We start from the raw sequence: 17,814 nt of genomic DNA on the forward strand, positions 1-17,814 counted from the left end.
ACACGCTCCCTGTCCAGCTGTCCACAGCTCATCCTTTCTGTACAGCCTACCTCAATGCAAATAAGATTTTCAGTGTTATTAGAGCTGTGTGGAAAATGATGCTAAGTAATGTCAAAACTAAAGAAAACGAATCTGCATAAAAACCACAAACACTCTAAGGATTTGTAATTCGTTGAATATTTGTTTTGTATCTAAGACGTTTAAAGAGCAGAACAATTCAGTATTTGTTGAACAACATTTCTTCAAGCTTCTTTCTGAAACTAAATTGCTGCTAGTGCTGAGTGCACTGCACTCTTGCTGGTTATCCAACTATTTCATTGCAGCTCCAAGCCAGCGTTAAATAGACATAATGTGAGTCTTTTTTGATTCTCCAGTGTAATGCTAATTATGCTGAAATATGACCAGAAAATATGTTTTCGTGTTTTTGGACAGGGTAAGATTGTGGTTCCAACACTGTGTGCTAAAGCAGACTGGTGAATATTCAAATATTATTTTAGATTTACTAAATGCATAGAAGGATAATTGTCTTCTGGACTGTAAGTGGCTCACACTAGCTGTGTGTTATATGTGTTACATACATATCTGCTGGAAGAAAACAAACCTGAACCTCAAAGATCCAAGTCAAGTGGAACGTATTAACATATTTTTCGATGGATGTTAAAGTTGTTCCCATAAGTGTTACAGGTTTCATCACAACGACAACAGTGACCTCATATAGCATCTGAGAATCAAAATCAAAACACCACACTGCAGACTTACCGCCAAAATACATCTTGCATTAGTTATCAGCAGGCTCTTGAATCGCCATACAAACTTTTTATACGCATTCAGATGCTAAGTGAAGCATTTTTCTTCCAAAGCAGTTCAGAAACGAAACCAAAGCATCCTCTTTATAGCTCAACTGCAGCTCAACAGCTTGCTTAGAAACATGAACCCATACCTGATTCCATGAAGTCTTGGTTGAAGTTGTTCCACGCCTCTTTGCTCTTTCCCAGGTTCTCCTCCATGACCTTGATGTCAGCAAAAGGACAGTTGCATTCTGGGAAGCGAGGAGAGCACCGGCACCAGCAGTCATTGTTGCGACAGAGCAACTCGCCCTCTGAGTTGCATGCCACGTAGCTGAGGGCTGCCTCCACAAAACGCCCACGCAGAAACTCTGGCAGGACATCTTGCAATCCTGGAAAGAAAAGGAAGCACATGGTAAAGCATTTGGGATTTTTTTTTTTAGAATGCTCTTATTTTTGAACAAGCAGACATTTTATTTTAGGCTATTTTTAAGGCTTCAAGTAAAAATACATTTTTAGCACTTGCGATTTAATATAGAAGACTGAAGTAAAATTCTTGACATTTGGCATTTCTAACCCAGCTGATTTCTTGTAGGATTTTAAACAATTGTTAATTTCCTTTATCATATATAATACATATAAAATATAAACGCAACACTTTTGTTTTTGCTCCCATTTTTCATGAGCTGAACTGAATCTGAAACATTTTCTACATACACAAAGGACCCATTACTATCAAATATTGTTCACAAATCTGTGTTAATGAGAACTTCTCATTTGCCGAGATAATCCATCCCACCACCAAGTCAAGGTGCTGATTAGACAGCATGTCTATTGCACAGGTGTGGCTTAGACTGCCCAGAATAAAAGGCCACTCTGAAATATGCAGTCTGATCACACAGCACAATGCTAAAGATGTCTAAAACCAGTCAGTATCTGGTGTGGCCACCATTTGCCTCACGCAGTGCAACACATCTCTATTAGATGTGTTGCACTGCGTGAGGCAAATGGTGTGCAATGGGCATAGAGTTGATCAACCAGATTCTTACTCTGGATGGCATTACCTTGGCCTCCAGTAACACTGTGAGGAACCTTGGAGTCGTTTTTGACCAGGATATGTCCTTCAACGCACATATTAAACAAATATGTAAGACTGCGTTCTTCCATTTGCGCAACATCTCTAAAATTAGAAATATCCTGTCTCAGAGTGACGCTGAAAAACTAGTTCATGCATTTATTACTTCCAGGCTGGACTACTGCAATTCATTATTATCAGGATGTCCAAAAAACTCCCTGAAAAGCCTTCAGTTAATCCAAAATGCTGCAGCAAGAGTACTGACAGGGACTAGAAAGAGAGAGCAGATTTCTCCTGTTTTGGCTTCCCTTCATTGGCTTCCTGTTAAATCCAGAATTCAAAATCCTGCTCCTCACATACAAGGTCTTAAATAATCAGGCCCCATCTTATCTTAATGACCTTGTAGTACCATATCACCCTATTAGAGCACTTCGCTCTCGCTCTGCAGGCCTACTTGTTGTTCCTAGAGTATTTAAAAGTAGAATGGGAGGCAGAGCCTTCAGTTTTCAGGCCCCTCTTCTGTGGAACCAGCTTCCAGTTTGGATTCAGGAGACAGACACTATCTCTACTTTTAAGATTAGGCTTAAAACGTTCCTTTTTGCTAAAGCATATAGTTAGGGCTGGACCAGGTGACCCTGAATCCTCCCTTAGTTATGCTGCGATAGACGTAGGCTGCCGGGGGATTCCCATGATGCATTGAGTTTTTCCTTTCCAGTCACTTTTCTCACTCACTATGTATTAACAGACCTCTCTGCATTGAATCATATCTGTTATTAACCTCTGTCTCTCTTCCACAGCATGTCTTTATCCTGTCTTCCTTCTCTCATCCCAACCGGTCGCAGCAGATGGCCGCCCCTCCCTGAGCCTGATTCTGCTGGAGGTTTCTTCCTGTTAAAAGGGAGTTTTTCCTTCCCACTGTCGCCAAAGTGCTTGCTCATAGGGGGTCATATGATTGTTGGGTTTTTCTCTGTATCTATGAAGCGCCTTGAGGCGACTTTTGTTGTGATTTGGCGCTATATAAATAAAATTGAATTGAATTGAATTGAATCAAGTTGTTGATTGAGGAATGTTGGTCCACTGCTCTTCAATACTTGTGCAAAGTTGCTGAATATTGGCAGGAACTGGAACACGCTGTCATATACACCGAGTCGAGCATCCCAAACATGCTCAGTGGGTGACATGTCTGGTGAGTATGCTGGCCATGCAAGAACTGGGATGTTTTCAGCTTCCAAGGAATTGTGAACAGATCCTTGCAATATGGGGCCGTGCATTATCATGCTGTAAAATGAGGTTATGGCCATGGATAAATGGCACAACAATGGTCATCAGGATCTCAACACGGTATCTCTGTGCATTCAAAATACCAACAATAAAATGCACTCGTGTTCATTGTCCATAACCCCACTGCCACCATGGGCCAGTCAATCCACAATGTTGACGTCAGCAAACTGCTCACCCACACCATGCAACACAAGCTGTCTGCCATCTGCCCTGAACACCAAAAACATCTCAACAGAACACCTCTCCAACGTCCCAATGTGAGCATTTGCCCACTCAAGTTGGTCACAGTGACAAACTGCAGTCAGGTCCAGACCCCGATGAGGACAACGAGCATGCAGATGAGCTTCCCTGAGACGGTTTCTGACAGTTTTTGCAGAAATTCTTTGGTTATGCAAACCAATTGTTGCTGCAGCTGTCCGGGTGGCTGGTCTCCACCTGGTCGACCATTCTGGAGGTGAACATGCTGGATGTGGAGTTCCTGGGCTGGTGTGGTTACATGTGGTCTGCGATTGTGAGGCCGGTTGGATGTACTGCCAAATTCTCTGAAACGCCTTTGAAGACAGCTTATGGCAGAGAAATTAACATTCATTTCCCAGGCAACAGCTCTGGTAGACAATCCTGCAATCAGCATGCCAATTGCATGCTCCCTCAAAAGCTGCGACATCTGTAGCATTGTGCTGTGTGATCGAACTGCATATTTCAGAGTGGCCTTTTATTGTGGGCAGTCTAAGGCACACCTGTGCAATATTCATCGAATGAATACCTTGACATGCCACACCTGTGAGGTGGGATGGATTTAGACAGATTTGTGAACAATATTCGATAGTAATGGGTCCTTTGTGTATGTAGAAAATGTTTCAGATTTTTATGTTCAGCTCGTAAAAAATGGGAGCAAAACAAAAGTGTTGTGTTTATATTTTTGTTCAGTGTATATAGTAGACATAGCCTTAGGAGGATATGATCACGGTTTTCACAAACTGCAAAGTAGTTTCAGCTATAACATCGATTCACAAGCTATAACACTGGAGCGATGCCTTGAAGTGAAGTGCCAATATTTTTGAATCAGCCACAATATTAGAACCACCAGCCCATTCTCATTGAGGTAATACCCTTTTGTCAAAAAATACTGGTGTGGCCCATTTCCTTCCATTTTCTCTGCCATGATACACCGTTTTATGGCTTTAGTGAGACAGGCCAGGTACTTCCAATTCCTAATTTGTCAGTGATTGTGATTACTCTTGAGAATAGGTATATTTTACCCCAAAATAAGATTGTTTTATGGATCTAACGAAGCAGTTTTTAAACCTCATACCTTACCCAGGATATTTCAGTAGTTAAATCTAATCAGTCTTAAGGGCCTAAACTTAACAAGAAAGTAAAAAGTGTGTAAAAAAAAACAAAACACAAATCTGTAAGAGAGGAAAGAAAGACAGAATAATCCCACACAGGTTTCCAAACCATGGTATCTTGGCTGACATACCTGCAACTTATACCACCACTAGTCCCTGAACCTACTAATGTCGGTTGATATTGCTGGGACTAACTAGCACTGTATTACTACTAGGATGGAGTCGTTGGAACCACTGTCAGATAATTGAATAATATTGATTCTGTTGTTCACTACAAAGTTCTGCTGGTAAACTTTGGGCCTTGGATTTCATGTGGCTGTTACTTTGAAATGTAGCACCCACCTAAAAATCGTTGCACGTCAAGGACACTTGTTGACCTAGGCTACAAACAACAGACAGATTCCAAACTAATATGTCGGATATGACATAACAAGCACAATTCATAAAGACCCAAACCCACTGCCAAGATGCCTGACATCACAGATGCACTCACAGAAATGCGTACCATTTTTGAGGCAGAGCTGTTTTGTATATAAACCCAATTCCAAAAAGATTGGGTTTGTGTAAAAGGTAAATCAAAACACAATGTAGTGATTGGTAGAACTTAGAAACTTGTATTTATAACAACAGAACACAGAAAACATCAAATGTTTAAACAGAAATTTTGCTATTTCATGGGGCGACCGTGGCTCAGGGGGTTGGGAAGCATATCTGTAAGGTCGCCGGTTCGATCCCCGGGCTCTCTGTCCTGGTCGTTGTGTCCTTGTGCAAGACACTTTACCCTACCGCCTACTGGTGTTGGCCAGAGGGGCCGATGGCGCAATATGGCAGCCTCACCTCTGTCAGTCTGCCCCAGGGCAGCTGTGGCTACAACCGTAGCTGCCTCCACCAGTGTGTGAATGCGAATGAATGAATAGTGGCATTGTAAAGTGCTTTGGGTGCCTTGAAAAGCACTATATAAATCCAATCCATTATTATTATAAAAAAATTCATGAAAAATTATTTTTTAATTTGATTGCACAAACAAAAAAAAAGAAAAGAAAGAAAAGGCTGAAAAAGAAGAAACAGTATGAAGAATATTTTGTCTGCTTGGCAGAAGATCAGTAACATTATTGGGTGTAAAAAGACTATCTTATAAAAGCAGTGTTTCTTAGAAGTAAAGATGTGCAAAGGTTTACCAATCTGCAAAAAAAGGCAAATAATTGTGGAACAATTTCAGTTTGTGTTCGCATCTACAGCACATAGTGCATAAGAGAATCTGGAATAATCTCTGTGTGCAAGGGACAAAGCTGAAGGCTGAAAATCAGTATGTAGATTCGTGTGATCTTTAGGCCACACATCTGAAAGCATATTGATTTGCTCTCCTGATATTTAGACTGTAGTATTGATATTTTAACCTTTTTCACTTAGAGTAAAGATACTCTAAGCGATCGGCGTGAGTAACAAGCAGAACAATTACATTCTCTTCCACTGGACTACCTGCTCTAATTAAATGGGTTGCCAACTGCAAGTAAAACAGAAGAAAACAAAGAAGAAGAATAGCAATAGATAAATATTTGAAAAGAAAAAGTAGTCAGTCTAACCTGGGTCCTGGAGAAACTTTCGACCCAGTAGAAGGCAAAAAATGGTATACTGGGGACAAACTGAGCTAATTCTGCTATACCTGGTGCGCCGGGAAAAATGATCAAAATGCTTTTTGTGACATTTTTGTTTGGTGGTGTGCCGTGTGATTTTTCTAAGGTGAAATATGTGCCGTGGCTCCAAAAGGTTGGGAAACACTACTCTAAACACATGTTGCCATGTTATCTACAAATACAGATTAAAGCTCACTCATGCAAAGTAGAAACTATATGTGAACATAATCCAGAAATGTTGCTGTCTTCTCTGGGCCAAAGCTCATTTGTGTATTAAGAGTCCAGATGCTAAACGTTCCTGCCTACAGTCCAGACCTCTCACTAACTGAGAAGATTTGGTGCATCGTGAAAAAAAAATGCAACAGAAGAAAAAGACTCTTGATCAGAGTCCCAAATTTTTCAGAATTAAGTTGCACGTGGATCGTAATGTAGTCGCACATGCTTATATATAATTAGAACATTGACTAACATACACTATGTTGACAAAGGTCACTCCACTCAGTCTCTAAATTGAGATGTTTTCAGTCCCTTTGCTGCAGGTGTATAAAACCAAGCACCTAATCATGCGGTTACAAGCATTTGTGAAAAGAACTGGGTATTACAAAGAGCTCACTGAATTTGAACATGGTGCTCTAATAGCCTACTAGCATTGCAACAAGTCAGTCTGTGATATTTTCTTCATCAACTCTAAGTTACTGACACTCTGCTGACTAAATAAATGCAGAGAATCCTCCTCGGGCATTAAGATCATCACAAAAACTGTGCCCCAGGATTTTCATGACATGGGTTTCCATGCCCAACAGCTCCTGAAAGCGTCATGTAGGTGGCCTAGTAAATGTGTTCATGTACACATATGTATATACACAGTACAATATGAACAATTGTATTAACCCAGTGAGATGAGGATGGTTATGTACTTGTTTTATTTTCAGTTGCAATTCCTAATTATAATGATGACAAGTCTTGACTGGGACGTATTTCAGAACTAATCATCAGTAGCAACTGTCACCTAGTCTATAATCACCAAAAAAGCCCTACAGTTTCAGCCACATGCAGCTTTCACTATTTCTCAGTCTGCTATTAAAGAGAATACTTAATTCAATAGTTATGGACGTGATGGATATGGAGCCTTATTTATGTGAGCAATCCAAATGTATTCTTCATGTTTTGTTTTGTTTTTTCGCTCACCTTTCAAAATAATTAGTCTGCAGAAAGAAAACATTTGGTATTTTATTAAAAGCTGAAAGTGTGGACCAGCCTCTCACAACGGTTTACAACGACTCAAAGCAATGGGCCAAATACCCCTTACTCCCAAGGCGCCTTCTAAAGGATATCCTAAGGCACAGGTGTCGAACTCCAGGCTTCGAGGTTTTAGATGTGTCCTTGATCCAACACAGGTGATTTAAATGGCTAAATGACCTCCCCAACATGTCTTGAAGTTCTCCAGAGGCTGAAAATGAACTGATCATTTGATTCAGGTGTGTTGACCCAGGGTGAGATCTAAAACCTGCAGGACACCGGCCCTCGAGGCCTGGAGTTCGACACCCCTGTCCTAAGGGATGCTTTCAGATGCCTTCTGCAATATGGTTTCTTCCACCATTTGTTTCATTCCTTTTCTAAAATGAAGAATTAAAAAGTTGTTGATACAATATCAAAAAAGGCTGAAATAGTCTAATCAAAGTAGACTGTAACTTGTGTTTTGTTTTGCAGTTTTGTGGCAGAGTTTTTAATTTCATTGAAATCTGTGTGGGTTCTTAGCTGTTGTCACACTAACAGTGAATCCTGAGTGAAAGCAAGCCATCGTTAACATAATTACATCACATTATTATTACTTTGCAATGCCATGCTTTTCCACCGACTGGTCTTCTAGTCTGGCATGATGTTGAAAGCCCAACTGGCAAATGGGAAAATTGCACAACCAATGTTACATAACCAACTGCCTACCTAGCTACCTATAAGCCATTACACCTACACGAACACCTCTTACAAAACAAGTGTTTTTATGCTAAGAATGACATTTTGCAGGATTTAAAATAGTTAATAATTTCAGATTGATGTTACACTAACTGAATAAATAAATGCTCAGGCTGTGGGAAATACTGTCCGCCTTCATGTCCTTTAACAGCAGGGTACACGCTTGTTTCAATTCCGCTGCTTTTATTGTTGAAATTATTTTAAATTCTAGGGCTATGCTAATTATGGTGCTGTTTCATGGGTGCACAGCCTATTAAAAATCAAAAAGCTCACGTGTGATATTTAAAGTGCAGCATCATCCCGTAGAAACTAGCAGGCAGCTTCCTTTGTGGCGCTCATGCTGCTTCTCTGAATCTGTCTCCCTGTCTGTCGCTCTAATAATCATCAATTTGTTGTGTCAAAAGCTTCCTCTCTCCTCGCTTCAGAAGCTCATTCTGGAGGATTTTCAACAGCCAAGTCAATCCCGCTGTGCCCTGCAATGAATATGCATGTCTCTTCTTTGGTATTTACTCTTTCAATGGCTTGGAAAGAGATGTAATTAGTCACATTTTTCCTCTTCCATGATTTGGCAGGTGTTTTGAGGTCTTTGTGTGTGTGGGGGTGTGTGTGTGTCTGTGTTTGTGTGTGTGTTTGTGCTTGTTCCAAATCTGGACGGGGCTTCTTCAGTTTAGGAGACAGCTAAATAACACAAATAACACACGTTCCATCACCAGCCACGAAAACACTTTGTCTCTATTCCACCTCTTTGTTGCTCTGTTTTTCCACTTTGCTTCTTCTTGTTTTTTGTGCTTCATTCTTTAGCTGGAGTAACAGAATAACACTGGGAAAGTTGTTGTTTAAGAATTATTATCCAAGTAAATATTGGAATTAAAGAATCAGATCGCCTTTTTAAACGTTTCATTTCATTAGAAATACTGTAAAAAAAATATATATATATATTTGTCATATTCTAATATGACAAATATAATATAATATAATATAATATAATATAATATAATATAATGTAATATAATATAATATAATATAATATAATATAATATAATATAATATAATATAATATAATATAATATAATAATATAATATGACAATGCTGACAACACAGGTACACAGTGCAACAATATCCACTTTAAACCACATTACTGTATTCCTGCTCTGTATCAGAAAACCTCCCAGCAGATTATGAAGTTTCAAGTATTATAAATATATAACCAAGTACTTTTCTGTTTACTGGTTCTTTTCAATTTTACCCAGTAATGCACTGACATTACTCAAAATGAAATGCAAACATGTCGTGTAAAACGCATTATAGCCCCATCTAAACATTCCTTCTTAACATGAGCTTTGTGTTTTGCAACAAGATGAATATTTAAAACAAATTAATAATAAAATATTTTGCGGAGAAAAGTGCATTTTTACACCAGATTAACCTGTTAATTGCCCTGACCACTGTTACTCAAAAAGCTTGAAAGAAAAAAAAGAAAGTGAAAGTTTTCATTACAGAAGCTCGAAGCTGCAGCTGGAAAAAAAAAAGCTCAGTTTATTGATTTAGCTGCTAGCTAGTTGAGTAACTTGGTCTAAACATTGGGCCTTTCTCAATATGCGTACTTGTGCGTACTTGCGTTCTCGTGTACTCGTGATACGTCATCAGTCGGAGACCAAGTACTGTTCCAATTCAAAGTACGCATCAAGCCGAGAACGTGAAAAAGTCATCGGTGGTGACTTGTGTGGACTTGGTACAGCTAAATATCCCAGAATGCATTTCGTCCAAAACTCAAACGCGGTAATGGCGGACGAGCGGGGCTAAAAACTTTTAAAAATTACTCTTTCTGGGTCACAAAATAAACTTTTAAGTTCTTTTCAAGCGAGAATGTAGTTGTGTAAACTTCAAATATCTGCTCGATTTATCAAGATATCATATATTTCCAAACGAGCTCCGACGTTTTCGGAGACATCTGTGACCTGCCAGCTCCATAGCAGACAGCGAGGTCGAGGATTATTACAGCCGGCGAGAACAGCCGACTCCCGGCACATTGTTTTCAACCCCCCGCGGTCTTTTCGCTACTCAGGTTAAACAAACCCCAGTAGCTGTCTATTGTATTGAGTGTCCACTAAAATAAAAATAAAAGCGTTCTAACATCTCACCTGCTTGTTTTTATTAAGGTATGTACACGTATGTACATGTACACTATTTTTATTAATAGAGATTTCACTACTGAGGTTAAACATGATATATAAGTCACTTAGATCACTTCTAAATGTTAATGTTTGGTTTTTTTCAGTGTTTTATTTCTTCCTGAGTAAACCGGTTTGGCTGTGATTAAAGTTAAGCTTCATAACATATTACTCACAGTTAAATTAAGAGGGGACGGCAGTAAAAACTCCAGACCTGTGACATCATCAAGTACGCTGGTGTTCCAATTGTACAAATCGCGAGTCCGTGCTTGCGTTCTCGGCGAGTCCGTACTCCCGTACTTGAGAATTGAGAAAGGGCCATTGTCTTTCATTACTTTTCACCTTTTTACAATGTAAACTGATTACGCTTTGTATGTTCTACAGCCAGCAACAGTATCAAATTTAAGAGACAGGGCAATGGGAGAAAGTGAACAAGTGAGAGGCAGGTCGTGGAAGATACCATTTCTTTCTCTATTATTATAAGACTTAAACAAAGGCAGTGCCTTAGTATACTTTCACTGCACCTAAGTAACATGAACAGAGGACATGATAGGCCATGTTTAGAATAATTTTTATATTCTAAACTTTCATTTTCAGATTTGTAAGATTATTGTAAACTTATCAGTAGGAACAAAGAAGACTACTGACATAAACTGATGTCCATGTTCTTTATTCTTCTTCACTGTCAAATATTACACAGTGTATTGACATTTTACATTCATTTCCAGAAATCTGAATTTCCTTACTTTTAATTTCTTGACTTCCTTCTTTTCCCCCCAAAAAACCAACCAAACACTGGAAATGGCCATGCAGAAATACAGGACTGGAAAATAAGGAGTACTGTAATCTAAGTGTAACACAGAGACATACAGATATAGCCACAGCTGGCTAGTAGCTGCATGCTGACTATGGGAAAATGAGAATCTTTACCACCTGCTGCAACCAATTTGTAGGATGATCATGCAGAAAGAGGTCTGTTAAGTAACACGCAATAGAAAACTTGAAGTGACACACTTCCAAAGTGTCGCTGGGCATTTCAGCACCAGTAGGCTGCCCAGAGATTTTGTAGCCATCATATATCAGTACTTTTTACATGCAACATAATAAAACCGTTGAGTGAAAATGAAGACAACTAATTCAGCACGGCTGTTAGGCAGTGACTGCTCCTCCTCTCACCTTGATGCTTTTCACATTTGAAATGCATGTTGTTATTGAAGGGGCACATTAGCTTCCAGCAACTTCAGTGAAAGAGGTTGCCTTGATCATCATGCAGCTCACATCTGCCGATCCAATGCGAATAAAAACACGAACACTTTAATTTGTCACATAGAGTGTGAGGCCGAATATTAGTCCCCATTTAGCATTTCATATCATTTAAAGCCCCAGCGATGTAATTAAACCTGTATGAATGTCACTGAGGTGGGATGACATGGCAGACTTATTTTGGTTAAAAGGGGCCGTCAATGTGACTTTTTCTGAATTGTCAAATAAACTCAGAAAGGAGGATGAGCTGAAAAGGAGTCACATCCTCTGACATTTGAATGGAAGCTGAAATGAAAAGCCTTTTCACCATCTAGTCAATCAAATGAAAGTGCATCTCCTGGCTCTCAACTTTTAAAAAACTTGGAAAACAGACTTGTTTTCCCATTAACCCTCTGAGGCCTGAGCCATCATCCCAACGATATCTCTGTCTCTAACCCTACTCAGTCAGGATGTGTTTGTTTCTCAGCCATCGTAGGTTGTAACCCTAAACCCTACACTAACCCTTTCATTTTCAATGTGTAACTGTTATATAGACAGTGTTGGGGAGTAACAGAATACATGTGCCGCCGTTACGTATTTAAAATACAAAATATGAGTAACTGTATTCCGTTACAGTTACCGTTTAAAAAGGTGGTATTTAGAATACAGTTACTTTGTTGAAATAAATGAATTACACGGCGGTACTTCCCTGTTTCATATTGTGGAGGGTCAGGACTGTTTGGGTTTTGTTTGACAGCTACGTTCTGTTGTTCCAGGCGGCAGCATTATGGTTGCCATGGTTACAGGGTGACGCTCTCTCTCTGCGTGTTTCCTGGGTGAGAGAGGCTTTTTTGTTATTGTTGTGCTAAGCTAACAGGCAGAATGCTACAGGTATAGCTCTAAAGAATGTAGCATCATAGGCAGTGTAGTCCGTGCTGCAGGGAGAATGGACTGCCATACACGTTATGTGTCTGTGAGCGAGGGAGGGAGAAAAAGGAAAAGTACGAGCTGTCATCGAGCAAAAACGGGAGCTGGAAGCATGTAAATATAATAATAACCACTGCAGCCAAGAAGAGAGCCTGACGAGCCCAGCTGTAAGTAAGATATTAAGACTCGACTGTACACCGTGTTCGTGTTTTCCTCCAAAAACAATAAGTTCAGTTGGAGCAGCCTTTCAACGCCTCTCTCTGTCTCTCGTAAGCAAAGTTGACCCCGACAACAAAGTAAAGCTAGTTTTCAGCTACGAGCCGAGACAGAACCCGACGTATTAGCCAGAGGTCCCTTTACTACGGTTCGAGCCGCGGACCTTCAGTAACAGTAATAAATCACAGCAATAGTACATTCATGTAGTTGTAAACAGCATGATAATATATTAAGTAATCCAAAGTATTCAGAATACGTTACTCTCATTGAGTAACGTAACGGAATACGTTACAGAATACATTTTGGGGCATGTATTCTGTAATGGAATACATTTTAAAAGTAACCTTCCCAACACTGTATATAGATTATTTTGTTTTGTTATCTAATTTCCAAGACTTTAAAAAATCAACTGAATAAAAACAAAGAGAGAAAGGGAGAGAGGTTATAATCCATTTTTTGGAGTTTCCTGGTTACATTTTGTACATGTTAATAAAATCTGAGCCATTTTCCCAGATAATGACTGCAGACGACTGTAGGAAAAATCAGGTCACACTGTGCCAAGTTATTTGGGGAATCTTAAACCTGTCAAACTGCATATGTCATATTTGTGTATGGTTTTTATGTGGAGCAGTTGTGACAGAGTTCAAAGGAAACCCTGAAACTGTTTTATGTGTGTTCCAACTGCCTTTGTCCAGGTTCCCATAGAGACAGGCACCCGGTGTTCTTTGAAGGGTCATGGAGGAGAAACAGTGAAATAGGAAAACAGCACAGCAGTGATCATAGATGGTACACAAAAAGAACAGAGGTCATAAAGAGGTCAGAAGGTGCCTTGAGAGATGGTGCCCGGATACAGATATGAGATTCATAGCTGCGGCACACCACAGTGTTGCAGGGGCTTGCACTGTTGCCTTACAGCGAGAAGGTAATCCCTGTGGGGCCTTTATATGTATAGTTGCCTGTATGGCTTTCCTTCAGGTAATCTCGCTTCAGTAAGTTTATAAAGACACCTGAAAGCCCATGCCCTTGCATGTGGGAAACACATGCTAATTTCAATTTTATCACAACAACAACGCCTCAAGTTGCTTTGTATTGTAAGGTAGATCCTACTATAATACATACAGAGAAAACCCAGCAATCATATGACCCCCTATGAGCAAGCACTATGGTGACAGTGGGAAAGAAAAACTCCCTTTTAACAGGAAGAAACCTCAGACAGAAGCAGGCTCAGGGAGGGGCGGCCATCTGCTGCGACCGGTTGGGGTGAGAGAAGGAAGACAGGATAAAGACAAAGAAAGTTTCCCGGCATTGCTTTGAATGCACAGACAACTTGCAATAAGCAAGTTTTGTGCTCTAAGTGTTAATTAATGTTGAATTATCATCCATAATTATAACCGGTCGTGGTAGAGATTTATTTATGATATCACAGTGAGGACAGTGTTGATGGTTGGGGTTTAATAGTTATGCACAGTCATATAATCAAGTTCTTGCCAGTTTCATCTCCAATAAAATACTTTTTTTAACAGGTGGTGTGTTTTGATGTCTTTGATAAAACAGGATATGATTCTGTGTGATAGCAGATGTTTTCGTCCAAACACAACCAAAGTGTTTTCGCTCTATTCTTTTCACTCTAAAATAATAATTAAGGGTTAGAAGGTCAGATACATCCAAAATAGCACCGTAGCGCAACATTTGGTATTGTGACTTATTATGAGGGAACAAGCTCCATTCTAGATTCTTCTATATCAACAGCACAGCAGTGCAGAGGTTAGCACTGTTGCCTCATAGCTATGGGCCTTTGTTCTACCTGTGCTGAGTGGATTTTCTATGGGTGCATGTTAGGTTTATTGATGCTTCGATGTTAGCTGTAGGTACATTTTGGAATTCTACGTGAAGGTACAAAATTATTCCCCTTAACTACAAACTACAAGGATCCAAATAAGTATCCTCTGTCAAGAGTACCTTAGAGGGTACAGCTCCAGTGGGAAGCTGTTTTTACCCCTTAAATTATGTCTGTGAAGGTTCTCAGTCATCCAGGTCATCGTAGTCAAAGGAGCTTGCAAAGAAAAGCGTCTGGACCTCTTTAAGCTGCTTGAAGACGTTTCACCTCTCATCCGAGAAGCTTCTTCAGTTCTAAGGTCAAATGGTGGGGAGTCCCAGATTTAAACCTAGTGGGAGTTTCCCCCCACAGAGGGACAAAAGGACCCCCTGATGATCCTCTAATCGCCTGAGCCAAGGTGTGAAACTGGGTGTGGGTCCCAATCAGCCAGAGTTTCAGGTGAGCTCTTTGTGAAACCTGGCCCCACCTTATCATGCGAATTCCTGAGGTCAGATGGCCCAGGATGTGAGTGGGCGTTAAGGCGTCTGGGAAGGGATCTCAAAACTGGATTATAGATCTAAATATCACCATTTGACCTTAGAACTGAAGAAGCTTCTCGGATGAGAGATGAAACGTCTTCAAGCAACTTAAAGAAGTCCAGACGCTTTTCTTTGCAAGCTCCTTTGACCCCCTTAAATTATATTTAGGTATTTTAATTTCTGTGAGAGTAATAAGCAGGACAGAGAGGAAAGCGTCTTAGAAGACAGCTTTGTTAAATATTACGGGTGTGAATGTGACATGAAGTGCCCACCCTGATACTGCATTTTAATAAATATCAGAGTTGGTACCTTGCATGAGTTTCCAGTAGTATTGAAGTGGGTAACTTTTTTGACAGTTATTAATGGTAATGTGGTAAAAAATTCAGAAAATAACAGAAAATGCTGATGTGATGATGAAGAACGGCAAAACAGAAAAAAGTTCCTTGCTACTATGTCACCAGGTCGGTTCTTTCTTTTGTATTCCACATTGATTTATAGTCTGTTTTACATTGAAGTCTAATTAATCTAACACTGTTGTCATTTTATTAATTAAATGTTGCTCTGAGAAGGGCGTATTAAGACATTCATTTCATCACTTAATGATTTAAATAATCATCAGTCCGTCGAAGTGAGTGTTACAAAGTTAATTTGCATACAGATATTACACCAAGTTTTAAGCTTTGAACTGAGAGCTGGTTGTAACTTGCCTTTTGATCATTTTGTTATTCTGACAGATCATGGATGAAAAGCTTTATCTGTATTGACTTGACCTTTATGATTTGCAGTTTTGGCTAAAAACTGTGATAATATAAGAATGTCATTCGTTGCTTTTTGTTTTCAGCTTTCAGCTATTTCATCACACCTGGTTCCAGTCGCCACCACGAATATCAGAAAAAAACTGTGGGTGTCTCTCTTTGATGTGGGCTTTTAGGGTCATTACCCAGGAGGCTTTACTTCCATCCAGCCGCAGATTTTGATCCCCCTAGTAGACCAAAAATAGCACACCCATGGTTCCCTCTCTATCTCTCAATCTCCTGCAGAGAGCACACTTTCCATTTTGGGCAATTTGAAGCTCTTAAGCCTCCACCATTATCACTACCCCTCTTTTATCAGTGTGTGTGTGTGTGTGTGTGTGTGTGTGTGTGTGTGTGTGTGTGTGTGTGTGTGTGTGTGTGTGTTCTTTCTAAGCCTTTGCTTTGGTGAGAGCTTGGTCCACTACACTGGAATGCACTCGTGGCTGAAGAGGAGATGGTGCTGTACCCTTGGATTGTGCTCCTGCTCTCATGACCTCAGGATTCAGGCCGTCCTGCTTTAATGCACAGCAGAGTAAAGGCCCTTTCATGCAGGAAGCCACATGCACTGTGCTCCAAAACCCATTGTTTTCCAAGGCTTGCACCTGTACAGCATCTAGTAAAGCACAGCGCAGTGTGACGTACAGTGGGGCAAAAAAGTATTTAGTCAGCCACCGATTGTGCAAGTTCCCCCACTTAAAATGATGACAGAGGTCAGTAATTTGCACCAGAGGTACACTTCAACTGTGAGAGACAGAATGTGAAAAAAAAATCCATGAATTCACATGGTAGGATTTGTAAAGAATTTATTCGTAAATCAGGGTGGAAAATAAGTATTTGGTCACCTCAAACAAGGAAAATCCCTGGCTCTCACAGACCTGTAACGTCTTCTGTAAGAAGCTTTTCTGTCCCCCACTCGTTACCTGTATGAATGGCACCTGTTTGACCTCATCATCTGTATAAAAGACACCTGTCCACAGCCTCAACCAGTCAGACTCCAAACTCCGCCATGGCCAAGACCAAAGAGCTTTCGAAGGACACCAGGAAAAGAATTGTAGACCTGCACCAGACTGGGAAGAGTGAATCTACAATAGGCAAGCAGCTTGGTGTGAAAAAATCAACTGTGGGAGCAATCATCAGAAAATGGAAGACATACAAGACCACTGATAATCTCCCTCGATCTGGGGCTCCACGCAAGATCTCATCCCGTGGGGTCAAAATGATCATGAGAACGGTGAGCAAAGATCCCAGAACCACACGGGGGGACCTGGTGAATGACCTGCAGAGAGCTGGGACCAAAGTAACAAAGGTCACCATCAGTAACACACTACAACGGCAGGGAATCAAATCCCGCAGTGCCAGACGTGTTCCGCTGCTGAAGCCAGTGCATGTCCAGGCCCGTCTGAAGTTTGCCAGAGAGCACATGGATGATACAGCAGAGGATTGGGAGAATGTCATGTGGTCAGATGAAACCAAAGTAGAACTTTTTGGTATAAACTCAACTCGTCGTGTTTGGAGGAAGAAGAATACTGAGTTGCATCCCAAGAACACCATACCTACTGTGAAGCATGGGGGTGGAAACATCATGCTATGGGGCTGTTTTTCTGCCAAGGGGACAGGACGACTGATCCGTGTTAAGGACAGAATGAATGGGGCCAAGTATCGTGAGATTTTGAGCCAAAACCTCCTTCCATCAGTGAGAACTTTGAAGATGAAACGAGGCTGGGTCTTCCAACATGACAATGATCCAAAACACACCGCCCGGGCAACAAAGGAGTGGCTCCGTAAGAAGCATTTGAAAGTCCTGGAGTGGCCTAGCCAGTCTCCAGACCTCAACCCCATAGAAAATCTGTGGCGGGAGTTGAAAGTCCGTGTTGCTCGGCGACAGCCCCAAAACATCACTGCTCTTGAGAAGATCTGCATGGAGGAATGGGCCAAAATACCAGCTACTGTGTGTGCAAACCTGGTAAAGACCTATAGTAAACGTTTGACCTCTGTTATTGCCAACAAAGG

At 40.6% G+C, this 17,814-nt stretch overlaps 1 protein-coding gene and 1 pseudogene across 1 annotated transcript in view; one reads left to right on the top strand and one right to left on the bottom strand.

Annotated features, from left to right (window-relative positions):
- The window catches only part of brinp2 (bone morphogenetic protein/retinoic acid inducible neural-specific 2), a 337,921-nt gene that overhangs the window by 79,319 nt on the left and 240,788 nt on the right, over positions 1-17,814 (bottom strand). Inside the window, exon 6 of the mRNA XM_085141220.1 lies at positions 941-1,177. Coding sequence (XP_084997346.1) covers positions 941-1,177 — 237 coding nt within the window. The remainder of the gene's footprint in view (positions 1-940; positions 1,178-17,814) is intronic.
- LOC146498414 (uncharacterized) lies at positions 1,393-4,660 on the top strand (annotated as a pseudogene).

This window comes from Neolamprologus multifasciatus, chromosome 18 (genome assembly GCF_963576455.1).
Source record: "Neolamprologus multifasciatus chromosome 18, fNeoMul1.2, whole genome shotgun sequence".
NCBI lineage: Eukaryota > Metazoa > Chordata > Actinopteri > Cichliformes > Cichlidae > Neolamprologus > Neolamprologus multifasciatus.